This window comes from Bubalus kerabau, chromosome 4 (genome assembly GCF_029407905.1).
Source record: "Bubalus kerabau isolate K-KA32 ecotype Philippines breed swamp buffalo chromosome 4, PCC_UOA_SB_1v2, whole genome shotgun sequence".
NCBI lineage: Eukaryota > Metazoa > Chordata > Mammalia > Artiodactyla > Bovidae > Bubalus > Bubalus kerabau.
Window position 1 is genome coordinate 17,808,697 of NC_073627.1, and position 25,859 is coordinate 17,834,555.

At 46.8% G+C, this 25,859-nt stretch overlaps 1 protein-coding gene across 2 annotated transcripts in view; it reads right to left on the bottom strand.

Moving 5' to 3' along the window:
• Positions 1–267: 267 nt before the first annotated feature.
• ITGB3 (integrin subunit beta 3) overlaps positions 268–25,859 on the bottom strand; it is a 61,403-nt gene continuing 35,811 nt past the window's right edge. For both annotated transcript variants that reach the window (XM_055575597.1, XM_055575598.1), the window contains 9 exons: positions 24,874–24,969; positions 24,373–24,462; positions 23,529–23,668; positions 21,564–21,988; positions 15,443–15,665; positions 14,076–14,176; positions 11,675–11,794; positions 5,201–5,367; positions 268–3,732 (listed from right to left, as the gene is read on the bottom strand). In XM_055575597.1, coding sequence (XP_055431572.1) covers positions 3,667–3,732; positions 5,201–5,367; positions 11,675–11,794; positions 14,076–14,176; positions 15,443–15,665; positions 21,564–21,988; positions 23,529–23,668; positions 24,373–24,462; positions 24,874–24,969 — 1,428 coding nt within the window. In that variant the 3' untranslated portion in view covers positions 268–3,666. The remainder of the gene's footprint in view (positions 3,733–5,200; positions 5,368–11,674; positions 11,795–14,075; positions 14,177–15,442; positions 15,666–21,563; positions 21,989–23,528; positions 23,669–24,372; positions 24,463–24,873; positions 24,970–25,859) is intronic.

Consider the following 25,859-nt stretch of genomic DNA (forward strand, 5'->3'; position numbering starts at 1 on the left):
TTAAAAAAAAAAATCCCCCCAAAAAAACCCCAGAACCAAAAATCTCTCTTAGACCAGTAAAAACCTACTCATTTTGAAAACGTGATTCACGTCTAAACAAAAGCTCTAGATTCGGAAACTAACTTCAGTTCCTGGAGTCATCATCATTCTGTTACATTTGGAAACATGTTTGCTCTAAAATCATCATGTGTGAGGCAATGTCACTTTACTCACCCAAAGGAAACAGAAATAACAGCACAGGAAGCGCTAAGGAGCCTTAGGCCAATTCTTTTTGGAAAGCACATTTAATTCACTGTTGCACAACTCAGACAGAGGAGGTGGTTAGGAAGTCAGGAAGGCATTTAGGTCAACCAGGAATACTTAACAAAGAGAAATATCTTGAAATCATGGATGGTCTAGGAATATCTGAGAGGTAAAGAACTTGACTCCTTAGGTGACAACTTGTCAGGAATGTTCAGAGTTTCCCATTTTTGTCCACAGACCCTGAGATTGAACGTAAAATATCTCCAAAAGAGCTCAGAACAAATAACTTCTTTGGGCTGTGTTTTCTGATACTAAAATACTATTTAGGGGTTCACCCTGCTGCTGCTGTTGCTAAGTCGCTTCAGTCGTGTCCGACTCTGTGTGACCCCATTTCCCCCTACATGACGTCAAAACTGACTGCTATCTGCTAGCTCATGAACACAGCTATGGTTTCTCCCCACATACAAATGTACTGATCTTCAAAGCCTGTAAGCCTTATTCCAGAAGCTCAGAAAGATTCCTACTAATTTTTTCCTCCTTAGAGTACAGTTTTCTCCTCCTTTGGTACCGTTGCTTCATACAAAACATCTTATTTAAAGAAAATGACTGCTACGTCAATGGAGTCATTTCTCAGGAGCCAACAGTTAGAATTAGATTCTAAACTTACTGGATTTATAATTGTCTTTCCCATTTATCCGTCTACAACATTACCATTCCCTACGGGAAGGAGTAATCCATGAGTGACACCGGGCTCAGATATCTGCCCCATTCTTAGGAATGGATACAGAACACACATTTCAGCTAGTTCTTATGGATTCCTCTTCCCCAATACATGGATTAAACCATGTGCAAAGTGAAAAAAGAAATAATAACTAAGTGGAGTTTAAGTGCTATATCAGGAGATGTAACTGCTAACAAAAGTTGGAAAAGGGTGTTCTCAGAGAAGGTAGAATGAGGCTTTTTTCATTGAGAAAGGTGATATGGGATGCCACCTGCTCTTGCCAGAGCCAGATCTCCCAAATGGAAAAACAAACAGTATCAACATCCCACAGAATCTTGACTGCCTATTTGATGCCACAGTAAGTCCCAGCATTGTGGAATGTGGATACTGACAGAGACCTCCTAGATTGGCTAGGCCAAATCCATCATTTTTCAAACTAGAAAACTCAGCCCCAGGGAGAAGACTTGCCTTAATTAAGGTTAAAGCTCCTTAGCTGCAACACTGAGGTCAGGACCTAGATTTTCTGATCATCAGACCCCTGTTTTTATAGGCCCTTCCCTTTTTTTCGGGGAATGGTAGTGGTGGTTAATGTGGAACAAATGTAAACAATGGAGCAACTGCTTTTGCTGCTGCTAAGTCGCTTCAGTCATGTCCAACTCTGCAACCCCATAGACAGCAGCCCACCAGGCTCCCCCATCCCTGGGATTCTCAAGGCAAGAACACTGGAGTGGGTTGCCATTTCCTTCTCCAATGCATGAAAGTGAAAAGTGAAAGTGAAGTCACTCAGTCATCATGTCTGACTCTTAGAGACCCCATGGCTTGCAGCCTACCAGGCTCCTCCGTCCATGGGATTTTCCAGGCAAAAGTACTGGAGTGGGGTGCCATTGCCTTCTCCAACTGCTTTTGCTAGGGGGGAAAAAAAAAGCACAGCCCATTTTCCTCCTCCTCTTTGGGAGAGGTCCAGCATATCCATGTGTCTAACCCTGCAGGCTCCCAGAATGAGAGAGCCCTTACAGACCCAGCAATGGGGTAGTGACTTCTTATGAATGATGCCAAGTGGAAGTGTCTGCACCCAGCTCAAGTCGGTATGGCTTTTCATCATTTTCTTCCTCATCATCAAATAAAATTACAAATATAATGCAAGTGTGTTTATATTTTTGCTCCTTTAGATTCAGCAAGCCTCGTCCTGATTTCAGGTGTCTCAATGAGAAAAACCAAATTCCACTTGTGGCCTCTCAAATTAAAGACTGAGTTCAAATGAGGTTGCCCAGCCCAGAGGAGGATGGTGCACACTTGCCAATACACCTGGCCCATCCTTCCACCCTGGCACTTATGCCCAGCAGACTCAGTCCCATGGGAATGATTCCTTCACAAGACACCCAAGAGGTAGATACATGCATTCAGCCCCATGGGTGGGTGTAGCACACACAAGCACAGAATTGGGTGTGTGGAGGTGCCTTGAACATGGGACAGAAGGCCTGAAGGGTGGGGCCAGACCTCTGACTCTAACCATAGCACTCTCCCTGGAAGGAAAAGCCTTTGGTCATGAGAGAAATTCCCAGTATATGTGCGAGCGTGCATGCTTGGTCACTCAGTCGTGTCTGACTCCATGACCCCATGAACTGTATAGGGTGCCAGGCTCCTCTGTCCATGGGATCCTCCAGGCAAGAATACTGGAGTGGATTGCCACACCCCCCTGCAAGGGATCTTCCTGACCTAGGGATCAAACCCACACCTTCTGCATCTCCTGCATTGCAGGTGGATTCCTTACCCACTGGGCCACCTGGGAAGCCCCTCCCAGTACATGGCAAATGTCTATAAGCAGTGAAAAGATGGGATGGGAGCCAAAGAAGTGATGCTGGCTAAGGGTGACACACAACTTCTAAAGGAACCTCTAAGGTGGAGCTGCCAATAAGGCAAATCTGAAGGGTTATGACCATGAACGGGGGAGCCCGGGCACCTTAACCCCAGGTCATGCATGTCCCCGCCCCCCACCACCAGCCTTTCTCCCAAAAGATCAAAGACTAGACAGCAAGGACTTCCCTTAGTAGAGAACTCTGCTGGCTTGAGGTGACAGCAAAGACAGGCAGGCAAAGACTAGACAGCAAGGACTTCCCTTAGTAGAGAACTCTGCTGGCTTGAGGTGACAGCAAAGACAGGCAGGCCTGATGGTCCAGCTTTCCCCTAACGTCTCCCTCAGCCTGAGGGAAGGGACAGGAGACGGAGGCTCGAATTACACAACAAGGCTTCAAACCCCGCTGCTCCCACCAGAGCTGCTCAGAGTCAGGCCCGAGAACCAGAAATACAGGGTAAACCAAGGTCCCTCTCTCTGGAACGAGAGTCCTCGGCCCTGCCCTCCTCTTCAAGAGACTGTCCTGAGAAGGAAAGTCGGCTTCCCACTGAGGTAATAAAGAACACCTGCTCAGCGATGTAGGTCACCCTCAGGTTAAGCAGGAAAACTCCCTGAAGGAAGGAGGCCTTCTGAGGACAAAGACTGAGGAGCTTTGCTCATCTGGGACACAGGTTTTAAATTACACACTCCCCCACACGTATCACACACACACACACAGACCCACATTCTTCCAACCCACCCCACTCCAAGCCCTCAATCCCGCCCCACAGGTATTGCCCCGTGTAAACATAAAAGCAGAGACGTCCACAATCCTGGGACAGTCCGAGAGCGATCCTGGGATGACGGCTCATTAAGTGCCCCTGTAGGTGATGTTGGTGAAGGTGGACGTGGCCTCTTTATACAGAGGGTTGTTGGCCTGCAGAGAGAACAGAAAAGTGTCTTACAGCAAATTCCTCAATTCTTGCCTATCCTGGGGGTTTACTTGTTATCTGAGAAGTTTACCCACAACACTCTTCTCTGACATACCATCGATGAACAGTGTGATGCTTGTAATACTCATACATTTGCTCTTACAGAGGGAATGGGTAGGAAATAAGAGGAGAGAGAAAATGGCATGCCATCCTTCCACCATTCCTGAGGGGTTAATTCAGCCCATCACTCTTGGGGATCCCAAAACCCTTCAAGATTAGCTTTTAGCCAATATCTGTTTCCTCCTCCTCTTATGAACTCTCTCTCTCCCTTTTGCCTGCCTTTTTTTCTTTGTTGTGACTGTGATAGGGGGCACAGGCAGAGAAATAGGTGTAGCAGGTGATGGTCAGAATGCAGAGGACCACTTTTGCTCAAATGATTCTTAATCTGTTCTCATCTTATCCCTCAAGCCTTGCCCACAAACTGTCACATTATCAGGAAAGAGACCCTCACTAGGTTTCCCAAACTATTTTCTAAAAGTGACAAATCCCACTAGGTCAGTCCTTAGTGGTAGGTAGCCTCAAGAAACACAACACATTCTCATGTGCCTCAGAGGGTCAGGATTTCTACACTGTCTGAACAGAAACATCTCAACTTCTTGGAATCCTTGAGTTCAAAGGCCTGAGGTCACCATCAGATGGGAACAAACTTTCAATCTAACCTCGGATATTCAGTGAAGTCATTCACTTGGAAATCCAGGAAAAAGTTAAAATGTGGAACATGAGCCAAAGGAGAGTAAGCTTAAGTATATAGAAATTTCTCAATTAAAAGCTTGTTTGATTAAATTCAATCAGGGTAAACTGCAGGGAGCATTCTTTTAAGAGGCTGATACAAAAAGTAATTTCTATCATAACCTAGTTCCCTCCCATAATCAAGGAAGCTGCTAAATTTCTCTATATTCAGTTTCTTTATCTATAAAATGGGAATAATAATGTTATCTATCACATAGGGCTATTACAGGAAGGAGATAAGTTAACACATAAAAAGCATTTAGGACAGTTCCTGGTACATGGTTAATCTTCAGCAAATGTTAGTTGTTATCATTTGTTTCTGTTTATGTTTAATGCTTTCGACTTCATCAGTATATAGTAGACTCCTGTATGTCCTCAATGTAGGATTCTCAAGTCTGTCTTGTCTTACTCCAAGAGTAAGTTTTCTTTTCCCTGCTTCCAGGGCAGAGCTGAGCCCTATCTGTGCTCAGCTGGTACTCACTGATGTCATAGAGAAAGAATCAGATGGTTTCCAGGGAGCATAATGACAATAGGAGAGTTAGTCCATTTCCCAACTTCCAGAAAAAGGCTAATTGGGAAACTATGATGCCGGCTGAACCTGGCCTTCCCTACATAAGCAGCTACTACTTCCACTTCAGACTCTTGAAGCAACAACTTAAGAAAATGCCCAGCCCGGCCTCTTACAGTGTCCCATTTGGCTCTGGCTCTCTCTTCTTCAAATTTAGCAAACTCCTTCCGGTCATGGATGGTGATGAGGAGCTTCCAGATGAGCAGAGTCGCAAGGCCGATGAGCAGAACAGCCCCCATCACGGATAGCAAGACCACCAGGATGTCAGGGCCCTTGGGACACTCTATCAGGAGAGAGCACAGAGCAGGGTGGTTGGGAATGGAGCGGGAATCATTTGAATTGGTTACAAATAAGATCTTCTCGACAAAGGAATATAGTACTGGAGCATTCTCCAAAGGAAACAGAACTTACAAAATAAGCGTATTAATTTTTAAAAGGAGGGGTTTAAAATCCTTAGAGCAGCAATCATCTGTCCTGAGTGGTTTAAATCAAAGGTCATTAGCTGGTCATTCACAAGTAGAGTCTAGCCTACTTGGTGAGAGTTCACACAAATGTTCATTAAAAATTTGATTTGGGGAGTTTCCTGGTGGTTCAGTGGTGGTTAAGGCTCCAGGCTCCCAATGCTGGAGCCCAGGTTCGATTCCCAACCAGGGAACTAGATCCCATATGCTGCAACTAGGAGTTCGCAAGCCACAACTAAAGATCCCACAGGTTGCAGTGAAGACCTGGCGCAGCCAAATAAAGAAAACGTTTGATATTGCTGGCAACATTAATCCAGGAGATTCTCCCCCTAAAATTTCAGATTATTATTCTCTTCAGGAAAAAAAAAAGTCAAAAGATCTAGAAACACTGAACTTAGTCTTTTATAGGGTTTCAAACAGCTAGGGCTGAGGAGTAGCTGCCCCTTTCAGTCAGAACACACTTTTTTTAGCTTGCCAGACTCCTCAACCACTCTTTCTTTTCTGCACTAAACAGAGGCGAAGTGTGACCTGTCACTGAGTCTGTGCCCCTGTGGACTCTGGAGCCAGACTGCCTGGGAGTAAATCCTGGCTACGTGACCTTTGATAAATGATTTCACCTTTCTGGCTGTCTGTTTTCCATTTCTCCATCTCTAACAGTAATAGCCCTGATTTCAAAAATGTATTATGAGTAATAGTTAAGGAATAATTAAGGGCTTCTCTGGTGGTACAGTGGATAAGAATACACTTGCCAATGCAGGCAACACAAGTTTGATCCCAAGTCTAAGAAGATTCCACACGCGTGGGCAACTAAAAAGTGCACGCACCACAACCACTGGGCCTGCACGCCCAGAGCCTGTGCTCAGCAAGAAGCCACCACAGTGAGAAGCCCAAACACTGCAACTGGAGAGCAGCCCCCACTCGCCGCAGCTGGAGAAAGCCCGTGCACAGCAGTGAAGACCCGCTCAGTGTAGCCAAAATACATAAATAAAACAAAAATTTTTTTAATCTTAAAAAAGGAATAATTAAATATATTTAAGGAACTCAGAACAGTGCCTAGCACAGAGTCAGAGCTCAATAAATATCAGCTACCGTTATTACTGGTATCCCTGTTATCTGAGGCTGTTTTCCCTAATTTATTTACCCAGCTCCTCCTTGAGTTTGAGCTGGGTATCTGAGTTAGTTACCCTAGTTCAGATATTACAACCCCCGTGGGCTGGGAACCTGATGACCTTTTTAACATACTTTGAAACTAGGAGGTCTGCCAACCAAGACAATATTTTGGGTTTCTTCCCAAAATATTTAGTCATCTAAAATCCTCACCCTGTTGAGAACCAACTTCCTGTTCAACCCCAGTCAACAACCAACATAAACAGAGGTACGACGTCAGCCCTCTGAGGGCCAAGTTGACTATGCTCTGAACAGCTCCATTTCCCATAAACCACAGACGTCTGATGAGTGACCTCACTCCAGTAACTTCTCAGGTGTTATATAATTAGGTGTTTGCATATCTGAGTATTGATGGGTCTAAAGAGATATCACACCTACTTTCCACACTGTCTCCCACCTTCTTCTCTAAACATACACACTATGCTCGCCACACATGACCCAAAAACAACCACCACCACAACCCAAGCTGGCTATTTCCTATCCCACCAAATTACAACCTGTCTATAATTAAAGGAATGTCTGGAAAGAGGCTATGAGATCCCAATGTCTGAGTTCCCAGGGATGAAGGGTCCCATTTCTTCTGGGAAAAGCAGTTATGAATTCTCTGGAAGACATGTAGGGCTGACCCTCAAACCTCAAAGTGGAATCTCTTCAATTTTACATGTCAGTATGGCCAGGACAGGTAGAAAGCCAGATCTTCAGGGGAAAAATTAAACCTGTTAACTATCTGTCCTAAAAGGGGTGGACGGCAGGTTTCCTGGAAACAGATACAAGACCAGGTGGTCTCTGAAGTGCCTTTCCAGCCACAGTGATGATGACCCATGATGGATGATGACCTAAAGTCAGGGACGACTGGGGAGGGTTAGCAGAATTGACAAACAAAAGTACAGGAAGTCCAGTTAAATTAGAATTTCCGATAAATAACAAATAACTTTTTAAGTATGTACCACATCTTGCATAGCACATATTGTACTTTTTTATTGAAGTATAATTACAAAGTTGTGTTAGTTTCTGCTGCACAACAAAGTGAAATCAACTATATGTATACATATATCCCCTCCCTCTTGGCCCTCCCTTCCACACAACCCACATCTCAACCCTCAGGTCATCGCAGAGCACCAAGCTGAGCTCCCTGTGCTACACAGAAGCTTCCTACTAGCTATCCATTTTACACCTGGTCGTGTATATATTAATATGTCAATCCTAGTCTCCCAGTTCGCCTCACCCTCCCCTTCCCCCTCATGTCCACATGTCCAGTCCCTGAGTCTCTATTCCTGTCCTGGAAATAGGTCCATCTGGACCACTTTTCTAGATTCTACATATATGTGTTCATATACAATATTTGTTTTTCTCTTTCTGACTTTCTTCACTCTGTATGACAGACTCTAGGTCCATCCATACCTCTACAAATGACCCAATTTCATTCCTTTCTGTGGCTGACTAATATTCCACTGTACATATGTACCATATCTTCTCCCTGAGAAAACTGTAACTCAAATGGACACATGTCCCCCAATGCTCACTGAAGCACTATTTTCAATAGCCAGGACATGGGAACAACCTAAATGTCCAGTGGCAGACATACTGTATTTCATCAGACAACCCTATCTGGAAGCAATGAGGGCCCAGCTCAAAGGAGATCATTCCCTGACCACTTGGCTAATGTCAAACTCTTTAGTGGTGCCCTCTTCAGGGCCCCGTAGTGGCTCAGCCCTTCAAAGAGAACATCTGCAAGGGCAAGAGGTAGGGAAGCAAATGAGAATAATCTCCTCCTAGACTGCGGGCCCCAGATGCTACCTCTTACTCAAAACCAAAGCCCCTGAAAATGACTGGAGCCCAGGGTGAGAAGAGAGGCAGAACTTGAAATTCAAGGCAACAAGCTAAGAAATGTAGGTCTCGAGACCTGTCTCCGAATGTGGAAGAAGGGCTACACTGGCCATAAGCCTAAAAAGTTACCCTCCACTCTGTTAACTAGTGATGTGCCACCATCCCGGTTATCATCATCTTTGTTTCCCAGGACTCCAGGCAATAGTTTTCAGTCTCAGAATACCAGGTCAAATGATTTTTGTGAGTGCTACAGGAGGAGCACTAGCCAGACTGTTATAACAAAGAGATGCTGCTGCTGCTGCTGCTGCTAAGTCGCTTCAGTAGTGTCCGACTCTCTGCAACCCCATAGATGGCAGCCCACCAGGCTCCCCCGTCCCTGGGATTCTCCAGGCAAGAACACTGGAGTGGGTTGCCATTTCCTTCTCCAATGCATGAAAGGGAAAAGTGAAAGTGAAGTCGCTCAGTCGTGTCCGACTCTTCGAGACCCCATGGACTACAGCCTACCAGGCTCCTCCGTTCTTGGGATTTTCCAGGCAAGAGTACTGGAGTGGGGTGCCATTGCCTTCTCCAAACAAAGAGATGAGGTAATGTTAAACCCCAAAGCAAGAGCACACTACATTTTTGAGATGAGAAGGGACACAAGTATAGATAGGGTGGGTGTGGAAAAATCCATTTAACCCGTTAACACAGGTGGATGAGAAAGTACGAGAAAGACATGCTGAAACTAACCTACGTCTGCTTCCCCAGAGGTAGTGGGTTGGCCAAAAAGTTCATTTGGATTTTTCCATACCATCCTATGGGAAATCCTGAATGAATTTTTTGGCCAACCCAGTACATACCCAGATTCTTTCCTCTCCACTTCCCCATATCAGTGTTTCCTTGAGTCATAAAATAAAACTAAGGTGATACCCTTTGTCTTCTCCCTTAAAAAGGATGAGAGCCCTGGAGAGACTGATAAACAATATCACAAATGGGGACCCCATACTCTCCTCTACCCATGGGGAGGACAACACCCCCAGTGACATAGATGCAGCCCTTTTCCCACTTTCAACCGCTCCTGTCTTTAAGCAGCCAAAATTCTCCCAACAGATATTAAGATGTATTTGAGTCTGCCTGTCTCCTGGGCATAATCCATCCTATGCATTCATTCAAAAACTGCGTATGAAGTATCTTCTCTGTAAATAACTGAGCCAGGTAAAGAGATATTATAACAATAGATAAGACAGACATAATTCCTGTGTTCAAGTAACATATAGTCACCTGAAGAAGATAGGAGATTAAAGAAGCAATTTTTTTTCTTTGAGGTTTGTGGGATCTTAATTTCCCAACCAGGGACTGAACCTGGGCCCCTGGAAGTGGAAGCACAGAATTTTAACCACTGGACCACCAGGGAATTCCCTAAAGAAGCAATATAACAACTTAGCTGGTCTAAAGGGAAGCACAGCGACCCAATGCAGGGGGGTGCGAGTCCGATGCCTGGTCGGGGAGCCAAGATCCCACATGCCTTGTAGCTAAAAAAACAAAACATAAAACAGAAGTAATATTGTAGCAAATTCAATAAAGACTTTCAAAATGGTCCACACCAAAAGAAAACTGTAAAAAAAGCAGGGGTGGTGGGGAAGCACAACTGCTCGGAAAATCGAAGATGTGTACCAAATCTAATCATCAGAATGGATGCTGGAGGAGGTCTGAAATGGCTCATCTGGGAAGTGGTATGTCCAAAACATCGGGGAATATGTTGCAATTACCAAGAGCACTAATAAGGAACAGAGAGGCATTGGCTTGTAGAAGTAAGACAGGGTTCAGAACTCTGGATTTTTTTAACAAGGGAACATACAAAAGTTCAAGAACCAATGCCCTCAAGCAGGGACCAGCAAACAGCCCAGTGAGCCAAATGCGGCTGGCCACCTGTTTTGGTAAACACACTCAGATGCCTTCATTTGCATACAGTCTACGGCTGCCTTCTTGCTGCTGTGTCAGAGTTGAGTAGTCACTGCAGAGACCATCTGGTTCACAAACCCTAAAATATTTAACATCTGGCCCTTTACAGAAACAGTTCGCTGGCCCCTGGTCTAAAGAATGATTTGAAGAAACTCCTACAGCTGTAAAGAATGTCAAGTGACCAACTGATTTAGCCTCTGCCTTCAGAGATTGTTCCTTCATTCCAGAAAGTTCTGGCCCACCCCTCCCATCCCCCATGCCCACCCCACCATACCATAGCCCTTATCCCCTGCAGTGTCATGACTGTTTTACATACCTCTCTCATCCATGGCCTGTGAATACCACACCTGCCTTATTTACTATTACATCCCCAGCACCTAGCCCATGCCTGATGTATAATAAATACTCAGAAATACTGTCTAATGATTGGGACTTCTCCAGCAGTCCAGTGGTTAAGACTCCGCCTTCCAATGCAGGGGGTGCAAGTTCGATCCCTGGTCAGGGAATTAAGATCACACACATGGTGAAAAAAAAAAAAAAGTCTAATGATTCAAACCTTCATCTGTTGTTTAAGGGAAAGAAAGGAGATAAAGAAAATAAGGGGAAACAAGCAAATCCACTGAGCTGGACGGTGACAAACCTGTGGCGGGTGTGTGTGTGATACAATGGGCCCTCCTGCCTCCAGAGGGTCCTGAGAGCAAGCATTAACTTTTCAGTGTTAGAGGCAGCCTCAAATCCTTCACCACATCGCATGGTAAAGTGGTAAGATGAAGACCTCAAACCTCAGGCCTTCCTCTGAAGCAGCAAGCAGGTTGTTCCTGGAAACCATTTAACTCTTAGTGGAGCAGATGCCCTGTGCTGAAAAGTGCTAGAATTTAAATTCCTTACTTCTTCCTTACAACGTCACCTCAAAAAACACCAGGCTATCATCTGTTCCTTGATGAGCTCCACACCTACCCTCTTCCTCTCCTTACCCACCTTCTTATTCTTCTATCTCCTCAATTAGCAGGTCATTTTCTTGCTAATGTCTTTATTTATATACCCCACACTCAGATGACAAGCCCTGATCTATCCCTTGTAAGATCAGGTTTCACCTGGATGTTCTTTTTAAGAGGAGTGATGGATGGAACTAACCGTCTAATATTGGTCTCACTCTCCCTTGGGGAAGGGTCGGGACCCTCGGGGTTCACTCACCTGGCTCTTCCACCACATACAAAATGGACTTTCCACTGGAGTCTTCATAGTACTGGAATCTGACAACACAGTCATCCTCATTCTTGTAGGTACAATTCACAGCATCCTTGCCAGTGTCCTCTGGGAGAGGAGGAAAGATGGGAGAATGAAAAACAGGTCAATCCCTGAAAGATGGAGCCACCCCCAAATCCAGTCTTGAGAATTCTGGGAAAGCATGTGACAGGAAACCCTATGTCTGACATTAGGCAATATGCTCAGAGATGGCTGTCGTGCCTGGCAATTGCTTCTAGATGACTCTCACTACTGTATTAGTACTTTGTCCCTCACAAAGTACTTTTTGGTTCTTATTTCTTCCTCTGGAAGGGATATGACATAACAGTATTACAGTCTGATTCAAAGCCTGGCTCTATCACCTCCCAGCTGTGTGATCTTGGGTAAGTTACCTGACCGCATCGAATCTCTTTCTTCTTCTATAGCAGAAAAGATACCTTCACTCACAAGGATGGTTGAGAATCAAACTGCATAAACCACCTAACACACAGTGGTGTTCCCTTTCCTCTCTTTCCTTTCTCTGTTTGCTCAATGATGCCCAATAGTTGGTTTACTCAATCCTTACATTTCTTCCATTTCTGCTTTCTATCTGGTGTTCCTCCCCAGAGCCATCTCTTTTTCTCTGACTCTCATCATGTCTTGTTGGCTTCATCCCTTCCAATTCTAAAACCTGTTATTCTGACTGTGATACTATGGGTTACCCTCCACCAGCTTCGCTATGCCCTCCACCAGCTTTAGCAGATGGATAAATCTGACACATGATGAGATGAAGCAAGTGTACCAAGGTCACACAGCAAATGAGTGATGGAGCAGGACTAGGACATGAGTCTCAAAGCACATCCTACAGAGCCTTCAGTAAACCAGTGGTATTACAGGACAATGCAAAGAGTAAGGATTTCAGGATTTAGTTCCAACCTTAACTCACCACCAACTTGCTTTGTGAAAGTGAGAACTTTCTTGAGATTCAATTTTCTTATCCTCAAAAATGAAGTTAACAATAGTGCTAAGTTCTACTTTACTAGGTTATTGGGAGAAGAATAAGATAATGTGCACAAAAAGATACTTTTGTCATTTATATAAGTTATACAATTCCATACAAAGAAGCATTTATTTTTATGATTATCATGGTGGAGGATGGGGGTATTTATCGACTAACTTGTGATACTCATCTAGTCTAGATAAAAATCTCTCCTATCAGCAGCCTCTTCCATCTAAGCTAATCATAGCAAGCCTGGTCTCCTCCAGAGGAAAAACTGCCTCTTCAAATTCAATTCCCAAATCACTGTTACTCCAGATCCACTTCAGACATTAGCCAAAGGATCTAGAGATCTCACTCTTTCCCAAAGCACCCCCACCCTGAAGCTGGCTGGCTAGCTGTGTCTTCCTGTGGCTCCCACTGAACATGTGTTTCCTTCCTTCATGTGAGATCGCTATCTCTCAGCATCACCCAATGTCTAACTGACCTAGATAACTACATCAGATAGGCGACAGCAGCAAAGAGCAACTCCTTTTAAATCAAGATGAAGCACAAACGAGAATAACTGCAGGCAAGTTTGTTCCTCACCGTGTTTCTGTCTTATGCCAGGAAGGGCTCCCAAGAGCCAAAAGGGCTTCAGATTAATAATTTTGGCTCCAAATCCATAAAGGTGAAGGTTTCCCTCTATATCTGCAGACCTGTATGCTGGACCTTGCTTAACATTGAGGTAAACTTGTGTGTTCAGTCGTTCAGTTGTGTCCCACTCTTTGCAGCCCCATGGACTGAAGCCCACCAGGCTCCTCTGTCCATGGAATTTTCCAGGCAAGAATCCTGGAGTGAGTTGCCATTTCCTCTTTATTCCAGAGGATCTTCCCAACCCAGGACTCGAATCCATGTCTCTTGCATCTTCTGCATTGGCAGGCAGATTCTTCACCACTGAGCCACCTGGAAACCCCTTAGTAAATGCTGACTGGCCTACTAAACTAAGATTATCATGAGCAACTACTTCTTCACTCTGTGCCTCAGTTTCTTCACCTGTAAAATGGGATACATCATCTTTCTTTCCTTGGGGTAGTAAAGCTAGGGTTTCCAGATTTACACATATTTTAAAAGTTCTTTGCAGGATTTTGCTGAGCCCATGGGCTCTAGGAAGTAAAAGGGGAGGGGACTGCTGAACACATTAGCAGACATGCAGAAAGACTCTCAGGGAAGCTAGCTTTTAGGAAGGACCTCCTGTGCATCAGGCCTGCACAGTATACCTTTGAGGTAGGAATTACTCTTCCATTTTACAGATGAGAGTTGGGTAGTTTCTGGGGTTAAACTGGAAAAACCCAGAACGTGGGTGTGCATAACTCTATGGCTCGCTGAACTTACTAAGTTCCTTCACAGGCTCAATCTCATCACGACAATAACGGCTGCAGGTATTTTCCTCGTTGAGGGCTCCCCGGTTAAACTTCTTACATTCCACACACTCCCTAAAAAAGAAGGGACACAGGGGTGAAGGCAGGGAAGGAAGACCCCTAAGTGTGCTACAGTCTGGCTCTGCCTGCCATACGCCCAGAAAGCTGCCCCACCCCCAGAAAACAGACACAGAAATAAAAACATTTGTAAGACAACCCTGGGGGACCCAGAAAGTCACATCTGGAGTTCAGGGGTGGGACTGCCCTCCTAACTGATAGGTAAGGCTAGGTAGGCAGAGGCCTCCAGGAACTTTATTAAACTTCTTTATGTCCCTCCTGTGACAGGAGGGCAAACCCTATGCCACTTCTAGGGGCCCTAAAGTCAGAACCGGTCTCATAATTTGGGGGCCTGGCACAAAACAAAAATGTCAGTTCCTTATTCAAAAATTAGTAGGGGGCTTCCCTGGTGGTCCAGTGGTTGGGAGTCTGCTGACAATGCAGGGGACACAGGTTCGATCCTCCGTCCAGGAAGATCCCACATAACACAAGACAGCTAAGTCCTTGCACCACAACTACTGAGCCCGCCTGCTGCAACTGCTAAAGCCCGTGCACCCTAGAGCCTGAGCTCTGCAGCAAGAGAAGACACGGCAATGAAAAGCCCACATGCCGCAACTAAGGAGTAGCCCCTGCTCACCACAAGTAGAGAAAGCCCTTGCGTAGCAATGAAGACCCAGTGCGGCCATAAATAAATAATTTTTCTTTAAATTAGGAAGAATTTAAAAACAGTGGTAGCAGAGCATTAAACAAAATGTGAGCCCCTTCTAAGCACAGGATGCTGTACAAATGTGTGGGTTGCACACCCATGAGTCCAGTCAGGCTAAAGTAGTAAGAGAAACAGTGGGGCCATGGACTTGGGTTGATGGGGCTTCCTCTGCCCCCAGATGAATGATGTTTGTAATGGTGAATGTCTCCTGTTTCACACAATAGCCTTCATAATTCCAGCCCCACATCCTTCACAAAATCAGAACCTCAGCACTGGAACATTCCCCAGGAGTTATCTGGTTTAGCCTTCCTCCCAACTCAGGGATTCAGGATCCCGCCTAAAAGAGAGGTTTCTCCAACTGCAGTCCAGCTGGTACCACTCTGTCCCCTTCACCCCGGCTCTATCTCCAGCTTTCCCTCAAGTTTGCAATGGAAAGATGAAAGCTGGTCCTTTGCTGGAACAGACTCCTCTCTCTCTAAAGCTCTGGTGAGTAAGGGACAGAACCTGCACAGTGTGGGGGACCCTCTCCCCCATCCCAGACACCCAACTCTCTCCAGCTCACGTCTCTGCCCACTCACTTCTTAAAGGTGCAGGCGTCAGGGCAGGTGGGACACTTCTCACAGGTGTCCCCATAGGAGCCAGGCTGGATGCAGACACAGCTGCCGCACTCGCACTTGCCCCGCCCGCTGCACAGCAAGCCGTTGCTGGACATGCAGGTGTCCGTGCGTGTGGTACAGTTGCAGTAGTAGCCGGTCCAGTCGGAGTCACACAGGCAGTCCCCACAGCTGCACTGGCCATGGCCTGAAAACACACAGCCCGAGGGGTAGACCAGTCAGTGAGGCCCCCACTCCAGGACGGTATTCGGGGCTTTACCCCTCATCACTCTCTTCACATCACCACACTCTTGCCTCCACACTGAGCCATTCACCATCTTCTACACTGTTCTCATAGCCTCACGCTTCTCTGCCTGCTGTTCCCTCTGCTTAGATGCCCTTTCATCCTGAGACCACTACCGAACTCCTACTCATCCTTTAAAGCCCAACTCCAGTGTTCCTTCCCCTCTGTAACTTTTTTCTGACCTCTCCAAGCCAAATCAACTGTCAGCCCATGTACTCTCCCAGTACTTATAGATACCTTTATTTCAACCCTGATGTTCAACCCATTTGCTTGCTTATCTGTTTCTTTCTGTATTGTGAGCTCCCTGATGGGGGAGCACATATTACATTCATTTTTCCATCAATAGTGATTAGTATAAAATATGATACACAGTAGGTGTACAACTAATGCAATTTCTTATTTATCTATTCATTCAACAAATATTTACTGAGCTCATACCACATCTTGAGCACTGGGGACTCAACAGTGAAAAAGACAGGAAAGATCTCTACTATCATAGATCTTACCTCCTCTAGTTAAATTCCTAGAAAATACACATAAACCTTCACCAACATATGCCGTTCATTGTATTATCATAGTTTGCAAAGAGCCACCAGCCTTACTAGGAAAGACTTATTTGCTTCCCTACCTGAGTATAGGAACAGGAGAGAGAGATGGGGTGAGGGTAGGGGTGAGACTGCTTAAATGTAGGCATTAACTCTCAACACTATATTCCCCTAATATTCATTTACCAAGGCTTTAAAACTTGGCTCCTAAATCCTGCAGAAAGGTGACTCATTCTCCAGGACTCTGAATCAGGAAGAAGTGGATGAATAATAAAAATCTGATTGTTAATCAGAGGAAAGGCAGGGAGCAAAGGGGAAGTAACATGAATTGATCTGAAAACCAAGCCATTGTGTGAGCAGATGGGCCTCAAGATGGTGGAGGAGAGGATGGTACACAGCCAGGCTCAAATAGCAATGAGCTGGCAGAGCCCCTGCTACCCAGTGACCCAGTGGGTCTGATTAATATCTCTTGGCCACTATAGGTCCCTCTGGCTGGTATCATCCACTAAAGGGTGAGCGATACCAGCAATAATCCTCTAGGAACCACACTGGCATTCAAGGCTCAGACACACCTTCACTGTGTGTGTCTGTTTCCCAAGAAGGATGGGAAACATAACCTCAGTTACCCCAGCTGCCAAATATTGGGTTGGCCAAACAGCTCATTGGGGTTTTTCCATATCATCTTATGGTAAAAACCCAAATGAACTTTCAGCCAACCTAATGCATCTAGAGTAGCTGTCCCCAGTCTTTTGGGCACTATGGTCAAAAGTAGAAGACATCATGTTTTCGTGGAAGACAATTTTTCCACAGGCTGGGGTAGAAGGATGGTTTCGTGATTATCCAAGCCTGGTACATTTATTCTGCACTTTATTTCTATCATCAGGCCTTATATCCCAAAGATCAGGGACCCCTGATCTAGAGAGTAGAGATACTGGGTTGGTAGAAGGATGAGGAAAGAAGATAGACTGCATTTTGAGGTTGGGTTCCCTATAAGCATGACTTGTGGTGAGGATTCTTGTCCCAGAGATTTCCTGGGGACGCAGAAGGGAAGGAGGGAAGCAGGACAGGGCAGGAGTCAAATGCTCGCAGGGGGACTTCCCTGGCGGTCCAGTGGTTAAGATATCGCCTTCCAAAGCAGGAGAGCGGGTTCAATCCCTGTTTGGGGAGCTAAGATCCCACATGCTCCTGGCCAAAAAGCAATACTGTAACAAAGTCAATAAAGACTTTAAAAATGGTCCACATCAAAAAAGAGCTGGCAGGAATGTGGTCTCAGCCTGACAACTCCCCTCAGCTTGATCCCACGGCAGGCTGATGGGCATGACTGGCACCACAGCAAGCTTGAGGCAAAGGGACTGGCCTTGTGTGTAACCCCTTGTCCACCAGTCATTAGCCAAGGTCTGAGGGCCATCCAGCTCTTGTCAGCTGAAAATAATTCTCCAGAGAAGGCACAACTGTGAGGTATTCCCAGCAGCCCTACCAGCGGCAGGGGGTGGGTGAGCCAGCCAGCAGAGTGGGACCCCCACAGTGTCCACTACACCCAGCTTTTGACCATGCCTCCTGGATAAGGAAAAGCGGACCCCACAGAGGCCTGGCAGCACTCAGAGGCCTCAGTCTCCTCAGAAACCCTTGTCTCATAGTGTTTCCTTTGTGAGGCTAAACAAAGTGATCTTTGAGAAGACGGCCTGCAGGCCAGCCCGGGAGTGAGGCTGGAAGTGGATAGTGGCAGGCCAGCGCCAGCAGGCTGGCTCCAAGGCCCCGGCAGGGTCAAGCTTTAAAAGGAAACCAAAGTGCAGTAATGTCACAGGACTGGCGTCCCTCCAGCAAAAGGGGTTCACAGGAAAGTCAGGGGAGGAGGGTGGGAAACAAAGAAAAAACATGAGAAAGAGGAAGAAGGGAGAGAAGAAGGTGGCCCGGGAGGTGTGGGGGAGGGGAAGGAAAGGGAGAAGCAGGGGTCTCAGGTCAGAGGTCAGGCAGCCACTCCCCCATACAGTTTGACCTTCTGGGCTGACACATCACTCCGCTGCCCTCCTCTATGGGCCAGCCCTTTCTCTGACTTCCCACCTCCTCCATGAAGCCCCCCAGGGCTCCCCTGTCCACAGTGAGTCTCGCTAACATTCAGTGAGTCTCTATAACACTCACTGAGGACACTTCACTTCTGGGATCTGGCAGGTTCTGCCTTGTGCTGTGAATTCTCCTTGGGTAAGTTTATGACAAAACTGTCTTGTTCATGCTTCTCTCTCTCCTTTTCTTTTTTTGGCTGTGCCAGGTCATAGCTGCGGCATGAAGACTCTTAGTTGCAGCATGCGAGATCTAGTTCCCTGACCAGGGATCGAACCCAGGCCGCCCTGTATTGGGAGTTTGGAATCCAAAAACTGAACCACCAAGGAAGTCCCTTATTCCTGCCTCTCTATCCCACAACACTATGTCACACAGCATAGAACCTGGCTCACATGGGTGCCTGATCAGCGTTCATGTGAGAGAGTCAATTCCTAGGCAGGTTGATAAGAAGTCCGGGGGTCCCCAAGGAGACAGGGATCTGGAATTCTCAAGGAGGAGGAAAGGACAAACTTTTTTTCCCTCTACATTCTTTAGGATTATATATCAATAATGTATCCTGCTTGAGGAAAGTTTCTGGAAAAAAAACCTTGATGTGACAGGGGAAGAATCCCTTGAGGACAGGGATGCACGCCCTGACATTTGAGGGGTGCTGATACCATGCAACCACAAAGACCATGCCTCCAGTGGGGAGGAGGGGACAGGGACAGCCAGGGGTTGGGACCATGGCCAAGTCATTGCGCTCCCGAGCCCCTGCTTGAGCAAAGAACAGACCAGGCCAGCAGCTCTAGGCAGGGAGGGACAAGGATGAGCTGGGCTATAAGCCCTGCCCAGTCAGGAACCACACATGACCCCTTTGTACCCATATGGACCGAGGGCCTGGCACAGAGCAGGTGTTCAGCGAGCATGTGTCCCTGGAGGATGTGATAACGGCACCAGAGGGTCCAGACCTGAGGTCGGCGGGCACCCAACACGGTGGCAGGAAGGGAGAGGGAGGCCTCAGAGCTGCAGCGGCTGCCTGGGCTTCCCTCGTGTGATGGGCTGGAGCTCAATGGGGACGAGCTGTTCCTGCGCGGCTGGGAGGCAGGAATAAGGGCTGCTGACCCGGGGCTTTGTTCTGCGGCTTCAGTGGGGCGGGCAGCCAAAGGAAACACACTCTGGCTGGGATCCCTCCCACATGTCCCACATCAGACCAGGAACAATCAGCCCATAGAGTAGCAGCAGGCCTTCCTCCCACCCTGGTGCCGTTGTGGTCTATGTGTAAGCCTCTCCTGGGGGGAACTTTTTTTCCCTCAGTCCCAACCTTTTCCTCATGTGTCTCCCATGTCAAACTTAACCATTCCCTTTCGTGCCTTGAATATGATGTGTGTGTGCTTAGTCGCTCAGTAGTGTCCAACTCTTTGCAACCCCGTGGACTGTAGCCCACCAGGCTCCTCTGTCCATGGGATTCTCCAGGCAAGAATACTGGAGTCTGTTGCCATGCCCTCCTCCAGGGGATCTTCCCAAACCAGGGATCGAATCCAGGTCTCCTGCCTTGCAGGTGGATTCTTTACTGTCTGAGCCACCAGGGAAGCCCTGGATACAACATAAATACTATTAAATATTAGAAGGCAGCAGTCCCCAACCGTTTTGGCACCAGGGATGTGTTTCACAGAAGACAATTTTTCCATGGACTGGGGTTGGGGGGGATGGTTTGGGGATGATTCAGGAGCACTCCATTTATTCTGCCCTTTATTTCTATTATTAACCCATCAGCTCCACCTCAGATCATCAGGCATTAGATCCCGGATGTGAGAAGGAACCGAAACTCCTGCCTCACTCCTGAATTCAAATTGCTGGGTGTGTCTGCGTGTCCGTGCATATCTGATCTCTCTTTCCCCTAATCTCTCTCATATCAATTTTTTGTTATAAGAAGATATTTAATTTGATCAGTCTCAAATGCTATAAAATATTACCGCAAATTGAAGATTTTAACATTCTAGGAACAGTATTCCCTTTCTCTGATATCATTTTTCTCCAGTCTCTCAAATTTTGTTGACTTGAGTAAACAATGTTACAGGTAATAGATAGAAGCCATTTTTATATTACTTGGGTATGCTTTAGAATGACACATGTTTACCTTTCTCATCAAGCTTTCCTAAAGGCCAATGTTAAAGTGAACACCTGGGTAGATTAGCTCTGCTGGTTAGAACCCCAGGGCAAGTGAAGCCAATCTGGGTCATAGGTTTGATCACCCCAGAAGCCAATGATAATCTCTGTTCGATTGGCCACACAATACAACTGCAAACTGGTCCCAACCAAACTGCAGATATCTTCAGTCTATCTCTCACAATGGGGATTAAGCCACAGTGACTACAGCCCAGCAAAAATGTATCCCTAGTGCTCAGGAACAGCTCAGACTGCCTAACTGCCTCTGGGAGTGTTGTCAGTGTGTCTGGAGATAAGGATTAGGTTAACTTAGTTGGACTTCTAGCTGGGGAAGTACCCCAGGAGTGGGCTATGGGGTAAGGAGAAACCAGCTTGAGATTATCATGGGCCTCAAGATTTTACTGAATTTTGTAAGGAGGTAGACAACAATTCAGTATCCTGCAGGTAGGAGGATTCAAACTCATAATCCCCAGCCTGCAGTCTGGGACTGTCTGTGGCAGCACCCCCAAAAAACATCTGTGCTGTGCAATATGGGGGCAACTAGCCACAGGCTCCTGAGGAACACAGAAACTAATTTTTTTTATTTAATTTGATTTAAACTTTGTACCTAAGCTTTAATTAAAGTTGATCCATTTAAATTTAAATAGCCACCATTTTGGACTGTAGAGATGTAGAGTACAAAAAGTAATAATATACCAACAGTAGAAACCAGGGACTTAAAATGTGAGCTGAAGGGCAAATGAAAGAAAAGAAAAAAACTATCTTCACTTTCAATTTTCCCCACTCTTTCCCACCCTCTTTTAAGAGAGAAGCCCCCTGAAATCAGACACTCATTTCCTTCCTTGTGTCCCTCGAGAAAGGACAGAGGGAGCTGAGGGGAATTAAAGAGAACCTCGCTTCTGTTTTCTGCCCTTGGAGCGGAACACCATCGGCTCCCTCTGCCCCGAGCCACCCTGTGCCCACCTCAAGCCCTAGCCTGCCTCCATTCCCAGAGGCTGCAGATGCGTGAGTGTGTGTGGGTACCAGGACGGAAGGCATGTGCAGTTCCACTCACCTGAGCACATCTCCCCCTTGTAGCGGACACAGGAGAAGTCATCACACTCGCAGTACTTGCCCGTGATCTTGCCAAAGTCACTGCTGTGGCAGACGCACTGGCCGCAGAGACACTCGCCCCGCTGGCTGCAGATGGGCTGGCCCTCCCGGGGGCTGCACTCGTCCTGCTGCGAGGGGCGGTAGTCCTCTTCCGAGCACTCGCACTGGGACCCCAGCCAGCCAGGCCCACAGCGGCACACCCCACACTCAAAGGTCCCATTGCCATTGTTGCAGCGGTGGCTAAAAGGCTCAGCCTCGGCCTGGCAGGCACAGTCACAGTCGAAAGTGACCTGCACGGTGAGGCTGTCTTTGAAGCCCACAGGCTTGATGGTGAAGGACTTCTCCTTCTTCTGGGGACAGCCACGCACTTTGGCCTCAATGCTGAAGCTCACCTGGATGGAAAGTAAGATCGTGTTCAGACACAGGGGACCCTGTTGACACTCCAGCCCTGGAGGGAAAGAAGCTGTTCCCTGCCCTGCCCAGGAATACTCAAACTGGGTGTCCTGTCCCCCGCAAGCCAAAGTTCCTCAGCTTTGCCACTACCAGGGTCTGCAAAGCCAAAGCAAGAACCTGGGGACAGTTGTGCATTGTGACCTGCTGGCTGGGTGTAGACATGACTTATAATCACGAGATAGTATTTTATAAAAAAAAATAAACCAGTTCAAGCAGAGCAGAACCTATGATCTTATAAACACTCTGCCTTGGCCAACTAAGCTAGCTGATTACATAATATCAAGGTACACAAAGCACTATTTTGTGGCATTGTATGGTAACCCTGGGGCTTCCCAGGTGGCTCAGTGGTAAAGAATCTGCCTGCCAATATAGGAGATGCAAGAGACATGGGTTCAGTCCCTGGGTGGAGAAGATCCCCTGGAGAAGGAAATGACAACCCACTTCAGTATTCTGGCCTGGGAAATCCCATGGACAGACGAGTCTGGCGGGGCTACAGTCAATGGGGTCACAAAAGAATCAGACATGACAGCAACTAAACAACAATGGTAACTCTAACCCATACAGTGTCACGTAGTGACAACCGCAGGCTCAAGGCCTACTGTTCAATTTCTTTATAGTTTATTTTTATTTATTTATTTATTTTGGTCCTGCCTTGCAGCATGCAAGATCTTAATTCCCCAACCAGGGATCGAAACCGTGAGCCCTGCAGAGGAAGCACAGAGTGACAACCACTAGACCACCAGGGAGGTCCCTGTTCAATTTCCATATGACATTTCATCACTTGTGCAATCAAACATGTTTCAGGCCAACGTTTCTTACTAAGGTGTGTGCACCCGTGCCGACAGTATAGACAGAAAGAGGGATGGGTATAGACATTAAATGATACAGACATGGATGACACAACTATAGATAAGCCCCTCTCTTCTTCCCACCCCTTTCACCATCCCTCTCTCCTAAGGCAGAAGCCAAGGAGAACCACCACTAGGGAAGGAAAGCCGCAGAGGGACTAAGGAGGCAGAATGAACATTTGCATTCTGAAATTCCATGCTGGGTATTTTCACCTGTTCTGTTTGCTGCCAAATCTTCAGCAGCTAGGACAATGCCTGGCACGAAGTCAGGGCTCAATAAATATTTACAGATGACATTTCCAGTTACGTTGTGAAGCAAAGAAAGGCATTACTTTAGAGGAGGGTGGAGACCGGTAAGGGGCTGAAGGCAAGAAATATTGTCTGCAATCGGCTGTGCATAAACAGTCACCTAAATGCAAGTTTTTAAAAAATCCTGATGGGGAAGTTACTTAACGGAGAAAGTTTAGGTAACAGAAGCCTCGGAGGCAAAGGCTGGCAGCTCCGTTCCATCTGACTTGTAAGGACGTTCAGGAAGAAAGTACAGGGAAGGAAGGGGTGGGTGCCCACAGAGGTTCCGGAGCACAGGCCAAGGTGAGAGCCGCAGCGTCAGCCCCTGTCCAGCCCACCTCACCGTGTCTCCAATCTTGAGTCCAACACAAGACTTCAGGCCTGGGATGACTTCATTGTTGAGACATGTGGCGTTGAAGGATAAGGACAGCTCCTCGGGGAGGTCACGCACTTCCAGCTCTACTTTAGAGCGGATTTTCTGAGCAAGAAAGGGCAAAAGAAGGCACGAAAACGGGCTGAGAGGATACAAGTAGGGGCCAATTACATCCCAAGCAAAAACCACCAGATGGTCCTGGACTCACCTCACCTAAATGCTGAGGTCCACCTGCCAGCTGCCACAGCATTCCTAGGAGCCTGTATCCTACTAACCTTCCAGCCCAAGACCTGCTCTCGCTCTTTCTCCACTTGTGTCTAGGTGAGTCTGGGTAAAATCTAAACCAGCTGTGCCCTCCTGCAGACCTCACAGACTTGCAAGAAAGGAGTGCTGATACTGGTCGCCTTGGGTAGTACCACTTTCTACCTAATTTTTCATCAGCCTCCCTTTCCCCATAATTCAGCTCCCTCTTTCCTCTGTTGTTGGAGCCCAGCTCTCCCTCAGTCTGTACCCACTCCCAGTTTCAGGGTCCTGCTCCTTAACATCATCCCCATTGTCTCTTTCCATTTCACCTTCTCTAAGCAGTTCCCCTGTTGTTCCTATGGCTCCCTCCATCCCCTCCTGAGCCATTTCTGTTGCAGAAGGCTGCGTTCCTCCAGTGCTGCCTATCACCTAGCCTCTGGAAGAATAAGAAGGCACTCAAGGCTGCATAGTGGACTAGCTGCCAGGACTCCCAAATCTGAGGCCTCCTGGGTAATGCCAAGTGCCGTGGACTCTTAGCAGGTCCATTCCCAGTGTAAGACGCTTACCCCATAAGCATCCACAATGAGCTGGAGAACATTGCTGGAATCAGTAGACAGAACCCCCACTGTGGTCCCTGGGATGAGCTCACTATAATTCTAGAAAAGAAGACAAAGATGTCTAGGGATGACTGATAAAGGTGGTGGTCTCCAAAAGCCCTCCCCAAATAGATGGAGGGTCTTGAAACGAAAATTGAGGGAGGGATGGGATATTTCACTTATCACTGCCAGGAATATATCTAGCAGTTTTTCAGCCCTGAGAAAAATTACAGAGAACCTCTCACACCCCTCTTCCCACTAAATTACTCCCCTCCACCACTGCAAACGTCAATACACCCATCCTGCTAGGTTCAAGGTTGGAGGAGAGAGGTTCACCAAAAGTAATCATTGGCTCCCAGGTCTTTCCTGATTGGAGACCATGGCCAAAGGTAGTCTGGGTTGGTTCCCTGAGATAGGTCCACCCATCACAGACCCCACTCCCACTCCAGGAAGCCCCGAAGGTATGGTCACCTGGTAGAGATTGACTACGCTTTCAGTCACTGCAAAGATCAAATTGATGTTTTTCTGGGATAGCTTCTCAGTCATCAGCCCCAAGGAGGGATAATCCTGTAAAAAGGGAGGATGTGGAGATTAGTTAAGAAGTAAGAAGTCTATTCACATACATCCCTGGATTCTAAACCTTAGGACTTGGTTGATTTGGGCCATGGCCCAGACAGTGGTGGGGCTTTAACTTTTTCACCCCATGACAATAAGAAGCAAACACAAACTCAGGCGTGAACTCGGGATAGATGAAGAGATACAGGCTTGTAGTATCAAAACTAAACACCTCTTTCTTCCTACTCAGATTTGAAGCATCCACACCAAGGAGCAGCTTCCTGGACCAGGTACTGCCAGGCCTCGTCGTTTTGAAGCTTACTCCTGTTTTGTGGCTCCTAACAAACGCCTTGGCTTGGTGTTCACAGTACTCTGCCAGGTGATCTCAACCTTCCTTTCCAGTCATCATGCAGCCTCTCTCCCCCTTTCACTCACCACTGATCTGGAACCCTGTCTTTCTCCCACCTGAAGTGGACTTCTTTTTGTTAATCCTCCTTCCTTAGGTCCTCCAGCTCAGGTCTCACCTTTTCCAGGAGGCCTTCCTTGACCACCCCAATTCACGATGAGCTTTCTTCTTTTGAATACCTAAAGCCTTTATCAAATGTTTCACCTAGTTAGCATTAATCATGCACCTTCTGTTATTGGTACCATATTTTCTTGACTAAACCAAAAACTCTCTAAGAGCAGGACATTATATAGTCATGTTAACATTCTCCAACCCCAGTAAGGGCATGCCTAGTGTGTATGTGTTCAGTCGCTTCAGTTGTGTCTAATTCTTTGCTACCCCATGGACTGTAGCCCACCAGGCTCCTCCATCCATGGAATTCTCCAGGCAAGAATACTGGAGTGGGTTGCCATACTCTCCTGCAAGGGATCTTCCCAATCCAGGGATCGAACCCACA